This window comes from Crocodylus siamensis, chromosome 12 (assembly GCF_052110815.1).
Source record: "Crocodylus siamensis isolate JL-2025a chromosome 12, ASM5211081v1, whole genome shotgun sequence".
Classification (NCBI taxonomy): Eukaryota; Metazoa; Chordata; order Crocodylia; family Crocodylidae; genus Crocodylus; species Crocodylus siamensis.
In genome coordinates this window covers 30,716,458-30,735,952 of record NC_143406.1, presented here as the reverse complement: position 1 = coordinate 30,735,952, position 19,495 = coordinate 30,716,458, and the positions used below count along the sequence as shown (strand labels likewise).

Below are 19,495 nucleotides of genomic sequence, written 5' to 3'. Positions count from 1 at the left end.
GATCTTATATGAATTGCAGTTCTGTCAGAAAGAAAGCTACAGGCTGTAGGTTTTATAACATAACACATGCTTAGGAACAGAGATATATGCTATCATACCAGTATGTTAGATTATCTTATAAGTAAAGATTTATTTTTATCATAAGTGTCCTAGCCTTTCCAACTGATTGCTACGGAATGTAGAACTAGCTCTGAACCAAAGAAGCAAACATATAGGGGGTCTCCTTTATAGCTCTCTTTCCAAAACGCCTTTCAAGCTTCTAGAATACATAAATACTGAAGCTGCAGAAACAGGGCTATCTTTAGGTGTGAAAAATGGATTTCATTGAATGAATTGGCTACTGAATTTTTTAACATTCGTGATAGACCTGTGTTGGAATTGGACAAATGTGTTTCTGATAACAGTAGCAGCTGTTATTTTATACCAATTCTTACACTATTGGCAGGCTCAAGGAGAGCTATTCTAAAGACTACCCAAAGCTATTAAGCATTAGATAAGATGAACAGTGTTTGATGCTGTGATCCTGGAATGATGATGTAGTTTTAGTTTTATTTCTATGTTGTTAGTGAAATTTTTGGTATTGAAATTTTCTTCTACAAGTTCTGCTCTCATCTTTCCCATTTTGTAGTTTGTATGTGGACATCCACAAATTTGAACTGTTCAAAAAGAACAGTCCATGTATTCAAGATCTTTTTGAGCATGTAATTAAAATATGTTTGCTGTGGGCAACATGAATGGGAAACTAAAGTTACCTTGAAGAAGGTAGTAGCTAAGGTTCTGTTGATGCTCATCTGGTACAAACAAGAAATGCAGCTAGACTAGACCCAGTTTTGCCCTGGCGTGTGTCTAGTCCATGGTAGCACTGGTGTAATTTCCATTGAAGTCAATGGGGACTTGAGCCCACATCATGCTTCCTATACTGCTAGAGCTAACCCTGGTCTTAAGAAAATTTAAGGTTCACCTTTTATTATTATTCTGAAGGGAGTGGGGAAAAACAGCATTTTTGGGGCCTAATTCTCCATTTATCTATCTGTGGAAGGGACATAAAATTCAAATGTTCCTTTTGTGCTGACAGTAGTGTTTTGCAACCAATTAAATCAGATGAAAATGGCTTCATTATATTCAGTGCAGTAAATAATCAGACCTCCCAGTGAGTCTGTTTTGAAACAAGATCTGGTTTTACACAGGAACAAAATTGACAACACATTTTCTCTGTAATTTAGAATCCAGTGAGAGTTTCAGTTAACGGGTCACTGTTCACCAGCAACTCTACAACCAACTTAGTAGGACATGTTTCTTCTAATGATGCCTTTGTCTACCTGCACCTCCATGCCATCTGTGGCATCCAGCACAGCATGGAGATTGGCTTCAAGCATTCCTTGCCTCAGCTTGAGTCTCTGGGCATTGCCCAGGAGAACCAAGTGAAGATATCAGCTTTGAGAGGAGATACATATAAGGGCCTGCTGAATATTGCCTTTGGATCATGCTCCCTCAAAACAGATGGAGAAGTGAAACCAGGAAATAACGAAACAGATACAGAATGGATGTTTACTTTGATGAATAAATGCATTACCTTGGAGGTAATTATCTAGTTTGTTTTCTATATAGGATCCTAATGTGTACAAGCTTGTGACACTACTGCAGTAGGACTTGCATGGGGTGGACAGACTATCAGCTCTAGGCAGCTGTCCACAAGAGGTGCTCTTACAGAGAATTGCCGCTGGAAGATACAGGAGCCAGTAATAGCCTGTTTGGATTGACCAAATGGCTCTCTCAAGATTAAACTGATTCCTGCTGTGGAGGCACAAGACATACATCAATGTAACTTATGTGGGTGTGTAGTTTCTTCCCACTTTCCAAGAGGTAACTTTATGCCAGAGTGGAGTGACATACAATGGAGTACGTTTTATGACCCCCTCCATGATTATAGGTGTGTAAAGACAAATTACATCAGTGTAAACATGCTATGTGTCTACATTTTTAATCTTTATATTTTAAATTCCAGATGGGCACTGCTATTTTAATGGAATAAAGAGCTGCTTAATGTGAAGGTGACAGAATCTGCTTTTCTAGTGGAGGAGAGGGGAAGTTATTAAAAATGTCCTGGAGAAACAGCGAGTTAGTGTTTTGCAAGGACAGATATTTGAAGCTGAGAGTTCGGAGTGATGCAGTGACATGTTATTGTTGGTGCCATAAAATAATAGTTAACAACTGCTTTAGAATTAAACTAACTTCTTTCTCCTGGACTTAAATGAAAAACATATCCTTGCTGTCTAAGATTTTGGAGACTAGCACTGGGGTTATCTCTTCTGTCACCACTATTTATTAAAGAGTTTTTCCTCTCCATGTTGTTTATTCTTGAGCTCATTTGTGAATATTACATGGAAAAAGCCATCTAAAATGGTTCCATCTGCAAGCTTGCTGGTCCAGAAGGGAGAAATCCCTTATCACTAATTAGAAACATAAGGATAGATGCTTTGCAAACATATTTATTTGAAACAGCTTCTTTTCTTCTGTCACAGAAAGTGGGATTACCCCAAACCCTAGTCACTGAGGGCTCATTCATGGTGAATACCTGCAATGTCAGCTTGACCGTAAACCTCCAGTGTGACAGCAAAACAGCTTATGCACAAGTGGAGAGCTCCTATGGACAGAAGTACACGCTCGGAGGAATTCTGAGGCATTCAGTTGACTGGCTCAGTGACCTAGGGCTGCCTGCTGAAAACTCTGCTCGGCTTTCTGTAGCCAAAGGCTCTATGACGGAAGGCATTTTATCACTACATATTGGTGAATGCAAGTTCATGGCTAGAGGAGATCTCCAGACCCAGAATAAAACGGAATGGACTCTGGAGACAGAAACAGATTGCCAGCATCTGCAGGTATCTGTATGGCTTTTAAAGAAATATATATGAAATAGAAGAGGAAGGTTTTGCTAGAGTACAGTGTAGATGGCTGTTGTACAAATTTCTCTGCAAGTGTGTACAAGCATACCTCAGTCTTCAAATACAGGATTAGCATGAGGCACTGCTCTCTGATGTTACTGGTTGTCCCATACAGGCGAACCTAATTAATGCTATTGCCACTTGTTTCTCTGGCACAGTTTGAATGTCAAGTTCCAGTACAACTGGGTTAAACTGTTGTTTCTCTTTAAACGAAAAAAAAAAAAGGCAGTTTTTTTTCCTTGAAATTGGAAAATTTTGAAATTTCATAATTTATTTCTCTATTATCCCCACTAAGTATATTATGGAAAGAATACTTTAGGAGGTTATTTAGTTTCCATTAATTTTTGTCCCTATTCTTTTATAAAGAGTTTACTTCAACATTTTAAAAGTTGCCAAGTGGCAAAAGAAAATATGACCCAAGAAGAAATTGGAAGCTTATTGTTTTGCCTTCTGTGGCAGAAAGAAAGACATTCAAAATATTACATTTAGAAAAAAATATTTTCAGGAGTGATTTGGAAAACCTGAGAAAATATTCCATTTTGAGCCCTACAAAGCAACACTTAAAATTGTAGAATTTTTTGCAAAATTGGTTTTCTATTTTAAGTCAGCTTACACTAAATCTACCTACAAAGAACATCTGTCACATACTTTATATGCAGATTAGTGTATTGTCCAAATTCAGAATTGCTCATCCCTGAATAAAACGGGGTCAGCAAACTTTTACTAGCCTCAAAAGGTACTAGCTTTGTAATTTCAAGGTATTTGTTATGTGTAAAGAAACTGTATATTCTAGAGTACAAATTCCTAGGTCTTTTCTGAGATTTTATTTGGGCAACACTCCCAGTTCACTGACTGGAATGGGAGTTTTACCTGAACAAACAGTTGAATAAAGACTTCAGGCTTTGTCCCTGAATTTGTATTGTGACCATCTCACTTCTCATGGGTAGGAGGAAAAAAGAACCCTCTAATCTTACCATAGATTTCTAATCTGAAAGAATATTTTGTCTTTTGGTAGAAGCTCGGTATCCCAGCTCAGTCGCAGCTCACTGGATATATTCAGAGGGATGGCTGCCAAGCAGAACTGCTCTGTGACCTCAAAACAGATGGCAAGTCAGGCCGTCTGGAAGTGAGAATAGAGTGCCAGCCAAAGGTCACCCTGGAAATTGAATTCAGACATGACCTGACTCATCTTAAGGAAATCCCAGGAGAAAACAAGTTGTCCATCATGGCAGGCAAACAGTTAAAGTATGATATCGGCATAAAACTGACATCAGGCTTTTGTGAGCTTCAAGCCAATGGGGACCTGGAAGTTGAAAATAAACTTCAGTGGAAAATTCTTATGGAGAACAAATGCAAACCAATGCAGGTACTGCCTGGAATGTAAAAGATGTAGAAAGAAATCTGCTTTACCCCTTTGCAGCTTGTTCTGACCAGGGGCCTCAGTACTGCTCCACTGAAATCAGTAGAGAATTTGCTGATGAATTTGTGGGAATAGAGCCAGGAACTGACTATTAAAGAAATTTAGAGAGTTAGCAAAAATAGGTCTTAGGGGCTTTATGCTCTTTCTTATGTGTAAAGACACATTCTATATAAATCTGTCTTGGACTTGGAACCAAAAGCACTGTAGCAGCACTTTTATATGGCATAGGGTCAAATTCATCTTATACCCCAAGGTCAATGCCACTGCAAAGTTAATGGTATAGTATGGCTCATACTGGTTACTATAAACTCCCTTGTTCTTGCTTGCTAGGGGTCAGTGGTTAAAGTACCTAGGGCTTGATTTGCAGTGGGATTGACTGCTCACAGCTCCTTTTGGCTTCAGCTGGGGTTGGGATTGCTCAGTGCTTCTGAAATTCAAATGCTGAGACTGTTTGAAAGACCTCCTAGCAGCTCAGGGCAGCAAAATATAAATGCAATACAAAGAGATGATCTTTAGCTATAGAAATGTCCATTCCTCTTTACAGAAAACTGATGTTGTTAATGGGCGCAAGTTAATAAAAACAAACAAAAAAACCTTAAATATTGAACTAAAAAAAGTCTGCCCCAGCCAGGCCAGCAGGTGTTACCTAGGGCTGTGCAAAACAGCACTGTTTCATTCTGACTTCATTTTCAAGGTCTGGATGGAAGTGTTTTGTATCAAATATGATTTAGAGTCAAAACAGCCTCACTGTTTAGCTTCATCAAAACAGTGAGGCTGTTTTGACCCTGTTTCAACAGTTTCGTGGGACCATGTGGCTGGGGAAAGGAACTCAGCCCTGTTGGGCTGACTTCCCAGATCATGCCTGGGCTGGGGAGGCAGCCCCATATGCTAGATCACAGGGGGTGGGGAAGGAGCCCAGGTGGGCTACCTCACCATCCCCTGCGCTATCCCCATCCATCGCGCCATCCCCCGTGTCAGCTGGGCTACCTCCCTGCCCCCTGCCAGATCTTGCGCCAGGGATGGAAAGTCAGTTCAGCTGGACTGACTTCCTATCCCCAGCACTATGGTCGAAATGTTTCGACTAGCCTCATTTTGTTTCGAGGCTATTTCGACAGCCTTTGTTTCATTTCGATTTTGCTGTTTAGACCTCAAAATGAGTCAAAACAGCATTGAAACAAAATGGCCATCAAAATTTCGCACAGCCCTAGTGTTACTTTCTGGGGTATTTAAGATGAGAAATATTCTGAAAATTGGTGGTAGAAGAGCAACAGAAGGGGCAGGCCATTGCCAAAGAGCCGGTTTGAGTTGCATGTGAACCTGCACTCTATAAGCACCTTAGCAAGCACCAGAGCTGCACTTCTCTGTGAAGGGCCTTCAGTTCACCCTATGGCCAACAGGCCCCACGGCTGACAACACCTACTGTTTTGCTAACTATATTACTTGAGCTGGTCCATCTGGGTTTAGGTTCTGCTACTGAGTGGTCCCCAGAAGCTGTGATCGGTGTGAAATGTAGCAACCCAGGGCACCTTCATAAGAAATAAATAAAAGTGTTTGTTTAAGAAAACCTAACTAGTAAAGAGGAATAGGGTTAAATTAAAGCAGCATGGAGAAAATAACTGCATTTTGTGGAGGGCTTCAGCAGTCTTGTTCCTATTCTGAATGAAAACCAAATAATTTAAACATTCCCTGGATGGGAATCAAGCACTGTGCTCAGGTCGGTCTGGCTGGCAGGCAGTACCACAGCTACGGACCTCAGAAACTCTGGGGTCCCAGACTCCAAAGCGTTCTGCTGAAAGACTGCGTCGTGTGATAGTATTGGCGCCTGGAGTCCCTGACTCAGAAGCAACTGCCAAGTCTAGTGGCTGAGTTGGCAGGAATTGAGATTCTGCTTGGCTTCTGAGGAACTTCCTCCAAATCAAACTGTTTCTGTAAAATGGCCACATTTTGACAAATTGTTAACTTCTGACAAAAACAGTTTTTGTCACGTTTTATCCTGATGGACTCTGCTGACACCAAGACTCACCTGCAACAATCAGCTGCTTTCCAGACCTAAATGGAGTCAGACCTTTCTAGAATTGGCTCTGGAAATCACAAAGAAAACAATGCAGTAAAGATCAAATAAAGTATGGGCTTATTTTCAGGGAGATAAAGGCAAATATCTTTTACATTTTGTCATATCTCTGTCCCCTCAAGAAGCAGAGCTCAGCAGGAAGTATTGTTTGGTTGGGCTTCTGCTGCTGTTTTTGACTGCTACCAAGATTTTACCACAGACTGTGCAGTCATGCTGTCTGATTTCCTAGTTTTACAGCCAGATGCTGCAGAGACCACATATTAGGGGAGAAAAGTATATAAGCCTAAAACATATGGCAAAAAGGTCTTTTTCAAAGAGTTTGTTTTAATTATTGCAGGATCTTGGGAGTCCAATAAAAATCAATGGTTCAGGTTATGTCCTGATAGATGGAATGAACCTGGATTCACAAATGCTCATCGTTGTTGATGAAAGTACATTACAAGGGCTTCTTACACTGAAAGGCATTGATGTAAGTATTGTATTGCTTATTGAAATAATGTGGGAGCAGAGGGTGACTCACACTGAAAACTATTATTTTAATACTAAAGAGAACCAGTAGGTAGGCTGCAATTTTGTTTTGTAACAGTTGCTAATCTATGAAGAAAGGTACAATTTGAAGCAATATTAAAATGCAGCATACAACTCAAGTATTTGAAAATGCATGAGAGATCAGATGCTTTACGTAATATAATAAAGCCCACTGCAAGCTTCATAAATCACTTTCCTGCTATGTTCTTTGAATGCATATATTTTTATATTACACGATTTGTGTTCTTACTTTATTCTGACAGTAAATACAATATTAAGTGCAAAGGTACAGGCACTAACCACAGCCCAGATGCACTCTTTTTCCCCTAGTGTGATGTCATTTAATCATTGTAAAAGTCTATAGCACTGCCCACGATAGGAAGAGTAAAAGCTTGTGATTAATAAAGTGACTGCTGTGATTTATGGTGCAACTTGATTAGGGCAGTATTTCTTCCAGTCAGTTCTATTTTGTTTCTTCAGTTGCTAGGTAAATTATGGAGACCATGGACAACCTTCCTTTTGCCAATTATAAGGCCTGGCTTTTTTTATTGCCACATATTGCTAGACAGAACGGTGAATATAGAGGTGCCTTCCACTAGGAAGGAATATTCCCTGCTCCTCTGTGTACTGCAGAATAAGTGGGGGGTGAGGGGAAGAGAACACCACAGCACAATAGAAAAGAACCTTTCCATTTTTCCTTTGTAAATGATGCATTTCTTTCCTATCTTATTTCTGAGCCATTGGCCCTGAATCTCCTCTCTGCCTTTTTTTACCCTGTTGTACCTCTATTAGCTTCAATGAAATTATTTCTCATTTTCACCAAAATCTTACTGCAGCTCTTTTTGGTCTGTGTGCAACTACAAGATGCAAGGTCTTTTACCTGAAGGCAGAAAATCTGCATCTCCAACTTTTGTATGTTTTGAATTGTTTATAGAACAAACAAGAACTGGATGCACTGTTAACTCATAATATCCAAGGAGCCACTGACCTTGGCTTTCCAGCAAGGACACTAGTGGATGTGACTTTGGAACGAAAGGGTGACTTGTATAAAAGACTGGTTCAATTCAGTGTGGACAGCATGAAAGTAAGTGTCTTCATAGTATGACTTTGCGAAGTAAAGATTAGAATCATGTGTGATCATTAGTTTATCCTTTACAATTGCTGAAAGAAAGGACCTCAGAAGTATGAAGGATGTGTACAGATTCAACATGGACTCATTTTCATAAACCACAGTTAAAAAAAAAAGAGAGTCCCTGGAACACAAGTATATAGGCCCAGTAAAGACTAGCATGAGACCTTTCAAAAGACCACAACATCCCAACTGTGTTAATAATCCAGCTTCTTAGAACAGGCTGGGTGCTTTAAGGACCTGATGTAAATTGAGAATTTTTTCTGTTCATTTTAATAAATTTATGGTCAGGCCCCGAAGCCCAACACCAGAAATTCTGGAATGACTCTCAGTTCACTTCAGGGGCCATAGGGATGGGCTTTACCCTCAGCTTCACAGCTGCCAGTCCAGTTGTTCAAACTTTCAGACTGCAAATAACCCTTCTACCAATGCATTTGAAATTGGAGTTGGGAATACTGGATCATTCCAAAGCTGTAGCAAAGCTCTTAATAATTTTCAAATATCTTTACTTTATACAACACAATCACTACTGCAAGTCCAAGTTAAAAAGCAATAAGCCAGAAACCATATTGTGTTATGACCTCTGCAAATGCTACACAGTATCTTTATTTTGGAATGTTTTCCTAATATCATAGCAATCATAACTTTGATTACCCACTGCATAGTCCATATTAAAGATGCACAGCATACAGTTGATACTATATTTTGTGTTAACCAAACAGATTACAGAGGAACTGAGCTTTATTCAGAAGCTGGGTTTTGTGTCTATTAACTACAAGCTCACACATAATATAGAAGCTTTGAAGACTTTGCAAGTAGAAGACAGGACTGAGTTGCAGGTATGTCAAACCTCAGTTTAAATAACAGTAGAGATGTGTACAACCAGAGCATAAGGAAAACATAGAATATAGGACATAATCGTAATGGCAAAAATAAGTGGATTGTAGATACTACTGTTAAGCACTGCTGCATATGAAGGAACATAACTCAGTCTCTAAAATGATAAAATGCTACTCAATCTTGATGTATGAATTGTGACATCCACTTCTTAAGTTTTCATTACTGCTATCCTGTCAGAACAATTGTACAAGTAAGTACTTCTGTTAGGGCATTTGTACACATGTTTGTGCTCCAGTTGTTTATACCTGGGCTAACACCTGGAGGACAGGGGTTTAAATCCCCTCCCTGGCTGGTCTCTACTGATTTCAGTGGAGCAAACATGTGAAATGTGCATCAGCTCTGAGAAAATGGTGGCAGCGGATTTTTGAACTAAAACACATCGGAGGTGTTTTAGTTCAAAAGTGTGCCACCACCATTTTCTGCACACTGATGCACATTTCACCACTTGTACAACTGCATGCGGTGCAGTGCATGTCAGCTCGCATGTGGAGCAGATGCGATTAATCAAATCCACTCCAACCTACCGGATCTCCAGTGGATCACGGGACAAAAAGGTATATGTACAAATGCCCTAAGGGGGTTCAATTCAAGGAAACCAGTCTGAATGGTAATTTGTTACGACAACAAATTAGTCTCATCTAATATCTGATAGTTTTCCAGACATAATTCAAGGTGCAGGTTTTTACCTTAACATCTTAACCAGCCCAATCCCTACATACGTAAAGGGCTGCCTATTTATTTTTCTGTTATATTCCCCAAGATCATCCAAGAGCAGCCTTCTCCAAGTAGCATCAGTGCACCAAGTTTGTTGGGTAAAAACATAAGAGATCGTTCTCAGTAGTGGCTCCACGAGCCTGGAACTCCTTCCTACTTGTGGTCTGTCAGAGTCTTAGCCTGGGCATCTTCCAAAAACTTTTTGAGGTCTTTTTATTTGGGCTGGCCTTCAGCAAGCATGGTTAAGCTTGGGGGCATTGTCTGGGGAGTTTGTTTTATTACATGTTAAGAACATAAGAATGTATTTATTCTGTGTTACATAGTGGCAAAGAGGGAATGCTGAAAGGGAGAGTGAACTGGGTATGACCAGGGTTTTTTTCCTACTCTTCCTTTCACTTGCAGCCTCCAGCATTTAAGGTCTAGGAAGTTCTAATTCAGAGGCTGTATATCTAACTCCTGTTCTCAGTTTCCCCTTTCCTCCAATAATTTGTCCAGTCTCTTTTCAAATCTGGCTAAGCCGTCAGCTTCTACAACATCTGGCAGCAATAAGTTCTACACTTTAATTACATGCTGTGTGAAAGAGAACTTCCTTTTGTTAGTTTACATTTACTACCTACTAGTTTCATTTTTTGATCCCTGGTTCTTGTCAGACAGAGTAAATAATTAATCCCTATTTACTTTTTCTTGTGAAGCCTTATCATGTTGTCAAGTATCTAAGCCTAGCCTCTTTAGTTTCTTCTCATATGGAAGCTCTTTCACGCTGGTAATAATCCTTCTTGCCCTTCTCTGTACCTTCTCTAGTTCTTCTATATCTTTTTTGAGGTGTGGGGACCAGAAGTGGCACAGTATTAAAGGTGTGGACACACCATGGATTTATAAATGGGCACGATGATACTTTCCATTTTGTTTACAGTTCTCTAATAATTCTTAACATTTTGTTTGCTTTTATGATATCTGCTGAGCACTGAGCTGATGCTTTCAGCAAACTGTTCACAATGACTCCCAGATCTCTTTCCCGTGTGGTAACCAGACGCGGGTATAAGACAAAGCTCAGACCAGGCATGCTAAATGTGTTGCACAGACACACAGTTAATGTAGAGACTATCATAGGCTAAATATAGACAGTCAGAAAGCCTGAGGCTGTCTTTGCACATTAGTCTAAACTGCAGAAATTAAACTGAGAAGCAAGTGTACAGACATTCACTTTTGATTCAGGAAATGTAGCCACATGCTTGCAGTGGCCCAGACCAGAAGCTAGGGGGCACTATAGCGTGGCTGCCACCCTGCCAAACACTGCCAAAGGGAAGGGACTGAAGCTCCAGGCTTTCCCCACCACCCAGGTTCAGAAGAGGGGGCATGGCCAGGCCCTAGCCCTGGGCTAACACCTGGAGGGTGGGGGTTTAAATCCTCTCCCTGGCTGGGTCTGCTTGGGGGGCGCAGCACCTGCCAGGCTGAGGAGTGGGTGGGTGGGAAAAAAAGTATTGGCTATGAATTCATAAAGGCTTGAACAAGAATAGTCCTTTCTCTGAAGCAAGCATGTATTTAAGACAGCAATTTGCAATCTCAAGCATATGACAAAGAACAACCAAAAATCTTCTCCTCAGCTAAGATACAGCACAGTAAAACACAGTGAGAGCACACACAACTTAGTCTAACTTAAAATGGAATGTAATAAACCACAAAGACAAGATAAAGCCTTGCATAAGTCTTACATAACCCTGAGGGCAGAGTGTCTCTCTACAGCCAGGTATTCAGAAAGTCCCTCTTGGGGAATTGGCAGGGGATCTTAGGTGTTAGACTGGAGATCCCACAGGCCTCATCTCTAGTTGGGTTTTTATAGGCGCACTTGCACCCCCTTCTCCCACTTGGGTGCCTTGACATTAGTATGCTTGTCACCTGTAGCACCTTTGGCAGGACTCTCATGCATTCAGTGTCTTTTGTCTCATCTTCAGTATTCCAGTCTCCTACCTTTTACAGGTTCTGCTTTATAATATAAATGTAGTTCTCTGGTTTCTTTAGTCACACCAGCCCAAGCAGTCTCGGACCCTCTCCTGTTCCTTTAGCTACATCTCCAGCACATACATGTGATGTGCCAGGTCTTTGCCAACACCTCTCAGTTTGGTCCTGCAGGGCCAGGTGGCAGAGGACCACTCCCTCCAGCCTTGGTTCCCCAGCCTCTTCCTTCTCCCCCATGGTCTGGCGGAGCTGAGGAGAATTATACCCTCTCCCCCCTCCCCTTATCAAGTGCTTGCTTCAGTCTCTGCCAGAGATGGGAGGGGGTAGAGTCTGCTGGTACAATCTGTGGGCAAGGCAAGAGCCCCCAAGGGCTGCCTCTTCCGGCCATGTGCCTGCCTGTACACAAATGCCAGGAGCTTGGGGAATAAGCAGGAGGAGCTCGTCCTCCTGCTCAATGCAAATAATTATGACATCATAGGGATAACAGAGACCTGGTGGAACTCCACCCATGACTGGACCTCACGTATAGATGGCTATACCCTGTACAGGAGGGATTGTGTAGATAAAAGGGGCAGGGGTGTAGCTCTCTATGTTAAGGAAAGCTACATGTTCCTGCAAGCTGATATTGGCGACCAAGGTAGACGACTGGAAACCCTCTGGGTTAAAATCCATGGGGAACACTGGACAGGGGACACAATGGTGGGAGTCTACTACAGACCTCTCATCCAAAGTCCTGACCAGGAGTTCACCCAGGAACTGGCTGAGGCCACATGCTCCAGGACCATGGTTGTCATGGGTGACTTCAATTACCCGGACATCTCCCATTGGTAGTTTAGTCATCTCAAACACGCAATAAAATCAATGCTTTTTTAACCCAGAAACCTATACAGGCAAATTAAAGGTACATAGTTTATTTAATCAAAAGTCTGGAAAATACAATTTAATATTACATTTGTGAATGCCACACCTTGTGTTGACTTTCTGAAAATGTATGAGTTGATTAATGACCAGTAATTGTAACTGGCTGTTCCAGTCTCACCAGTTCTGTTGGTAATGCAGTTCTGTTGAATGTTACTACTTATACACAGCACCTTTCGTCATAAAGCTCATTACTTTTTATACACGATCATACACTACTAAGATATGGGGCAAAATGTTGCAAGTTTCAGGTAGCAACACAACATTTTAGGTTAGAAAGTGAAGGCCAACTCTTAATTTCAAAGCTGATTCTATTAATTAAGTTGAAAGGATTCACAGAAAGAGAGGAATCGCTACATGGAAGACAGGCTGTGCCTTGCATCCTGAGATTTAGCAAATATGGATTAAAGTTAAGACCTGCTACTGTCTCCTTACAAAGGCAATCAACAATTCAGAGCAGGAATGCATCAGCTGCATTCACCTATTGATGCACAAGAATAGAGGGAAGCTTCTATGTAGTAAGGACCCAAACCTGATAAGGTTTTATAGATTAGAATCAACAACTCCTTGAACTGACCTGAAAGCAAATGCAGGACTAGTACAGAGTAAATGAGTGTACTGTAGTCTGTATAATTGACATTGAACAAAGAAACAGGGGGAGTTGACCAAGACTTGGATCACTGAGATATCTAAAATGTAACTACTCCAACTGGAGTATTGCTGAAGCACCAAGGTTTAGAACCCCATTCGCAAAAAGCATCATATGAGCCTTCGTTTTTACATTCCATCTGAATGAACTATGAACTGAAGTTTTTGAAATCCTCTTGCCTGCATCAGAGAATTTTGATAAAAACAACAGTCATTCTGTTTCCAAAAGTAATGGGCCTAGGTTTTTTAAACAGAAAATTCTGGCAGATATTGAGTGATGATGCTTATAGTTGTTCTTAAAAGGAAAAAAAAACCCCTCAGCATACTCTTGACATGATGTCTACAGATCTCACAAACAGAAAGAGTTGATAAGAGGGTAGAAGAGAGATTCTACAATACAAACAAGGGATTCATAGTAGCAGAGCAGAAAATAAGAAGAAAGAGGATATGTTTCCTTTACAAAACAAAGTCAATGATATTATTGCCTACAGGTTACATTTGACCTGAAAGAGATCAAGAGCTTGAGTATCAAAATACAATATGGTTCTTGCTGGATGGCTCTGGAAGGACAAATCCAGAAGACTCCAAGGAGAACTGACTTAACTGTGAATTTCCAGAACAGCTGGCCATGGCTGCAACAGTCTGGAATCCCAACATATATCCAGGTACCTTTGATTTTTAAACTGATTTATTATTAGGATTATTTCTAATTGGAACTGCACCACCAGAGGGAGCTGTTCTTGTACTAGGTGCTGTATGAATACAGAACAGAAGTTTGATCCTTGTGATCAAACTCCCAATCTATGGCAGAGAAAAGTATGACACACACAAGCTTTTAGGATTAATTAATTGACTTCTTGTGAATTTGGTTGTTCCTGTTTGGTCACTGATAGTCCACTACAAATGATTATCGAGTATTTAAAACATAGCAAAATGCCCAAAGAAATATAATGTGAGTGCATAAGAAAATAAGGTGCATCTCCCATTATGAATTTTGCATGTATTCCTTTATACGTTCTCTTGATGGAATAATTGTGACAAAAATCTTCCTGTATTCTAAATACATTTATTATCTAAATCTGAGACATTTTCATCTTGTTAAGGGATAATGTATAGTTCAAGGAACATTTGCCAAAAAAATGATTTATGTTATGTTGATGTTCATCTAGTGGGATAGATTTGGCACTAGAAATGGCTATAAAGAATGAATACGTTAAAACTCTGCTGTCTACAGGTATATTTCTAAAAATTCTATATAAAAGTTAACTCTTCCTTCTGCTTGCTGTATGTAACTGGCTAGAATGTTATTTTGAACACACCTTTGAAATACTTGTCTTGTTTCAGATGGTTATGTCCCTTCAAGGAACAAATTCCACTCAAGAAAGACATGTGCGAGTTACAGCTGGACAAACAACAGTTGCATACACAGTTAACTCTCAGTACATTGGCCAGAGAAATGAATTTTTTTGCCAAAGTTTGCATAACAGTGAGGCACTACTGACATATGGCTACCCTAAAGTGATCAATCTGACTCTCATGTTACAGAAATTAGGTAGGATAGATGCTGTTTCTTTTGGATTCGTGTTATGTGGCTGGGCTCTGTTTTTATGACTGTTTCCTAATTATTTGCAAAAGGATTTGTTAAAAGCTGCTGTTATTATCTAGAAAAGCGCAGAATTTCCTGTTCCTGGTTTTCTTTTTTTCTCATGCATAAAATGTATCTGTCACTAAAAGAATTAGATACATTCCTTTCTATTTTCAAGCCAAGATCAGGGCTTCATTGTGCTATGGCCATATGGACATAGGAAAACAAAAAAACCTAAACAGTGCCCCAAAAAACCTGCATTTTAATTAACTTAGACTCAAAGTTTGGGGAAAATCACTATTTTGCAGACTTGGTAAAGATTTACAGAGGGGAGAAAGAGGTGTCCCAACAGCCGACAGAGAATCTTTGGCAGAGCTGGGAAACCGAGTTCAGAGATATGGGACCCAGTCTGATGACTCAGTCACAAGGGTCACACAGTTGGCCCCCTGAAAGTACTCTACAGCTGTGCCATGACATACGTGCACAGATGCAGAGTACTTTTAAAGTGGCTGATCACACAACAGATTAATCCTCATCAAATGAGGTATCAGATGAAGGTGTTCCACTTCAGAGTGCCTTAGGAACCTTCTGTTCCTTAGAGCTAATTTGTAGCATGATAGGGGCTGACGCAGCTGAGCCCCACCCCGGGTGGCTGTCAGCAGGAACGGAGGGGGAGGGAGGAGGGAGAGCGAGTTGCCAGCTGAGGTTTCCCTGGCCTGAGCTGAAGGAGGGTGGGAGGCAGGTGAATCAGAGCTCTCCCCACCTTGCGCCCCTCCAGCCCAACCCCTCCAGCTCAGGCCAGGCAAACCCCAACCAGCAGCTCATTCCCCCTCCCCCTTCCCTTCTTGCTGACAGCTCTGGAACTGGGGGGAGAGGGGTGACTTCTTGGCTGCAGGCAGGCTTCTCAGGCTCCTGCAGGCAGGCTCAACTTCTGCCTGCCTCCCCTCCCCCCCCCCAACCCAACCCAACCCAACCGGTGAATGTCTGTTAGGTTGGAGGGGCACTCTACCTCATGGTGCTTTATGTAAAGTGTCATGAGTTAGAGCCAGGGCCTGCATGTCTATCAGTGCCTAAGAGGGCATTCATCTACCTCTGACTGCACCACCTCAAATTTTGCTTTCAGTTTCCGACCAGCTTTCAGCAGCTCCCTCTGCTGGAAACTGTTATAATGCAATTGGATAGCTTTAGTGATGTAAAAGAAGATGAGCCTCTTTTTTTATATTTTGTGATTTTTTAGGAACCTTGTTCATATACCTCCATCACAAAAACTCTTCCTTTCAAGTAACTAGAAAAATTAAGATAAAAGGTAAAGATTGGTAAAGTAATACACAACTCTGCTAATGACCCCATCCTCATTTGTACTATGAAAAACACCACATCTCTTGATTTGGCCAGTTGATCTAGGCACAAAGTAACACGCAGTCGCACGTGCCTGCGCGCACGCGCGCACACACACACGCGCGCGCGCACACACACACACACTTCCTTCCTTCCTTCATACAGCCTGCCCTCTAAATTTCAGCTGTGAAAAAGCCCTCAAAGCACACAGTTTCATGGCACTGGAGGATATAAAGCTAGCTGGTAACAAACCATTTTTTGTATGTTATCTCCTATTGCAGCGGGCACTTTCCATGATTCAAATGGAAATTTGTTCACATTCAGATAAGCACTGTGTAAGTGTTAAGAAACAGTGGTCACAAAAACTCAGACATCATACAGGTCAGCAAGGACCAGGTCGTAGAACCAACACCACAAACCCCTACTCCTTAATCTAAAATAATGACTTTGTTAGTTGCTGGTTTATCATGTGTACATAATGATACAACTTGGGCCAGCCTGTAGAAGAAAATTGGACAACAAATCAATGTACTAGATTCACAGCCATGTTTTTGGCTACCTTGTCAGAAGCTTTTCTCAGTTTTGGGTCCCTCTCCTGGTTTTTTTTATTTGTTTTTCCTTTCTCTTCTCTTTATATTTGTTCCAATGTTGTTATTTAAAAATCAGGAGCAAACCAAAAAAAAGAACTGAAAGCATTTCATTTGAAAAATGGTGATTAGCTCTAGCTGCAACTGAGAGGAACATTTGACCTAAAAAACCCACCATTTTGGAATAATTCCTGCCTTTTGAGTGCGATACAAAACTGCATATGTTGTCAAACACAAAGGCTCCAACCTGGTAAAGCACATGACCACACTGACCACTCATATAACATAATAGAAATTCCACAGGCACTTTTCTAGATCAAGGTTTAATAAGTACAAAATGCATTAAAGACATCAGTTTGTGGTCCTCTCACCAAACTCTAGACTCTTGTCTGTCATCCTAGAACTGACTTTGTGATGCTTTGCATCTTGACCCCAAAGGTGAATAGTTGGTGGCTATTTTGGTTTGGTGTAAGCCTTCATGAAATGGGATGGAGTCCATTAAAAGGGCATTATTCCTGCTATGTTCATTGCTTTTAGAAAACAAAGCCAAAACAACCTTTGAACTTCAATACGATGACAAAAATATAACTGTGAACTTGGATGTTAATACCCATTTTGAACTGTATGGTATGTTTGAACTCATGGCAGAAGTAAAACATTCAATACCTATTCTCAAGCATCTTGGACTTCCCTTCTTCATTAAGGTAATAAAGCACTGATTAGTTTTTTATGCTTTGATTAGACAGGCTATGGAGTTCAATGGATGACCATAAGGTGTTTGACTGTGTACTGAATAGCATGTTGATTAAAAAATTAGCACTGTCCTACTTTAGTAAAGCTCACGTTAGGTGAATTCAGAACTTCCAAAGTGGCATATTAAAAAGGAGTTGTCAATGGGGAATTATCTCTAAATAGGTGTGATTTTAGTGAGTTTCTTGGAGACTGGTATTAAGCTTTTCAACATTTTTATCAATGAGCTAGAAGTGAATAAATCACTACTAATTAAGACGTGTGTGTGACACAAAGGGATGAGTAGAAAAGCAGTGACGCAGAGAAAGTGAGGGATCATAGCGGTAAGCAGCTTTACGAGGCAAAAGGAAGTTCTTTTCGCTCCATATATAATTAGCTTGTAAAACTCATTGCCACAAGGTGTTCCAGATGCTTTAACCAGGCCTGGACAAATTGTTCAGTGGGTATTAAACATGGTGCTGCAGCCTCCAGATGAAAACTTTTCTAGGCCTCTGACTGATGGAAGCTGTAAGGAAAAAGGGACCACAGACAGATCACTTGAGAGAGGTCCTGAACATATATGCTCCTCTTCCTCAGAATCTTCTTTCTGAGGCTAGTTGCTGTTGGACGCAGTATGGCATTTCTTATATCCTTAAGAGGCATGTCCCCATGTGCCACATTCCTATGTGTTTCCCTGGGGACAAACAGAAGCAGCACAATATGTGCCACTGCTACTTGTGCCTGGGGAACACCGTGCATGTGCATTCTGGCATGTGGCAGGCTGGCCCCAGTGGGGTAGGGGAGGCTGGGGCCCAGCAGACTTACCTGGGATCCTGGAGGCCTCCGGAGGCTGCAGCACAGCAGTCCAGCAGCAGGGAGCCTGGTTGGCAGCTGGAGCTCCAGTTTCAGGTGGTGTATGCTGCCACCACATGTACCACCCCACTTTTTTTAGGTGTGTTTTTTTCTTTTGCCCCTGGATTTCCCAATGTTACCCCCCTCCCCTTCCCCCTCCCACCAGGTCTGTGCTGCAAATCAGCAGTGAGGAGAATGCCTGCATCTACGGGGCGTGTGGCGCCGCATACTGCATGTGTGCGCTTGTCTGGATGTGCCCAAAAAAGGATATAGCTGAAGCTAGATATTTTCAAATGTAAAATAAGGCACCGATGTTCAGCAGTGAGGGAGATAAACCACCATAACAAACTACCAACAAACATATTGAACTCTTCATCACTTGAGGTCCTCAAATGGAGACTGGATTTCTGGAAGATAAGATTTAGCTGAAGATGATTTTTGCTTTAATCTAAGACAAGTGATGGCTCAATATAAGATAAAACAGGATTAACGTTAATGACCTGTTCTGTGCAGATCAGCTTGTCCTTAAACTCTGATCCCTTTCTCAGATGACATTCCTTGAAATCCTGACTGAAAATGAAATTGAAGGGTCTCTGACAGTGACCTGTGGGCCAAATGCAAGCCTCTCATTCACCGTCAATAAGAAAAATGAGCAGCAAAGGTGAGAGAGTGATTTTAGTTATTGTAAAGATTCAGTTAGGCTGGTGGGATCACACAAACATCATTTATGTACCATTAAAGGCCCAAGGAAATTCAGTTGGTAACCAATTCTGAAATGAAGTACATAACTCCAGTAAACAGACTGTATACTCCGGGAAGTGTATGGAGGGCTAAAGAACAGCATCAACCCAGACCTGCAGGTTATAGGGCAGGCATGACCATGTCACCTGAGGGGCCACCTGCTGCCACGTCCATTCCCCCCCATCCTGTTTCCATAAAGAGAATAAAGTGGAAAATAAAAACCTCCTGCAAGGGACCTCAGCATCTTGGCTTTCCACGTAAGAGAAAGGCAGTAGTTCCATGGAGATTTAGACTTGTATTCCCTTGGAAAAGTCCAGAGGACTGAAGCCTCATTCGGCCAAGTACTTAAGAACATGCCTTCTCTCAGAGCATCAGTTAAACTTCTGTTCAGCTGCTTCAATTTAGTTAAAACCCCATAAAAGTGGTGAAGGCACACT

The 19,495-nt window shown here is 41.2% G+C and overlaps 1 protein-coding gene across 5 annotated transcripts in view; it reads left to right on the top strand.

The window, feature by feature from the left end:
• APOLTP (apolipoprotein lipid transfer particle homolog) overlaps positions 1–19,495 on the top strand; it is a 180,907-nt gene that overhangs the window by 127,604 nt on the left and 33,808 nt on the right. For all 5 annotated transcript variants that reach the window (XR_016438623.1, XM_090023138.1, XM_090023140.1 and 2 more), the window contains 10 exons: positions 1,224–1,580; positions 2,523–2,879; positions 3,958–4,308; positions 6,771–6,902; positions 7,896–8,045; positions 8,813–8,929; positions 13,718–13,891; positions 14,571–14,778; positions 17,274–17,440; positions 18,866–18,978. Coding sequence is in view for 4 of the 5 variants with exons in the window: in XM_090023138.1 (XP_089879264.1) it covers positions 1,224–1,580; positions 2,523–2,879; positions 3,958–4,308; positions 6,771–6,902; positions 7,896–8,045; positions 8,813–8,929; positions 13,718–13,891; positions 14,571–14,778; positions 17,274–17,440; positions 18,866–18,978 (2,126 nt within the window). In the remaining variant the exon portion in view is untranslated. The remainder of the gene's footprint in view (positions 1–1,223; positions 1,581–2,522; positions 2,880–3,957; positions 4,309–6,770; positions 6,903–7,895; positions 8,046–8,812; positions 8,930–13,717; positions 13,892–14,570; positions 14,779–17,273; positions 17,441–18,865; positions 18,979–19,495) is intronic.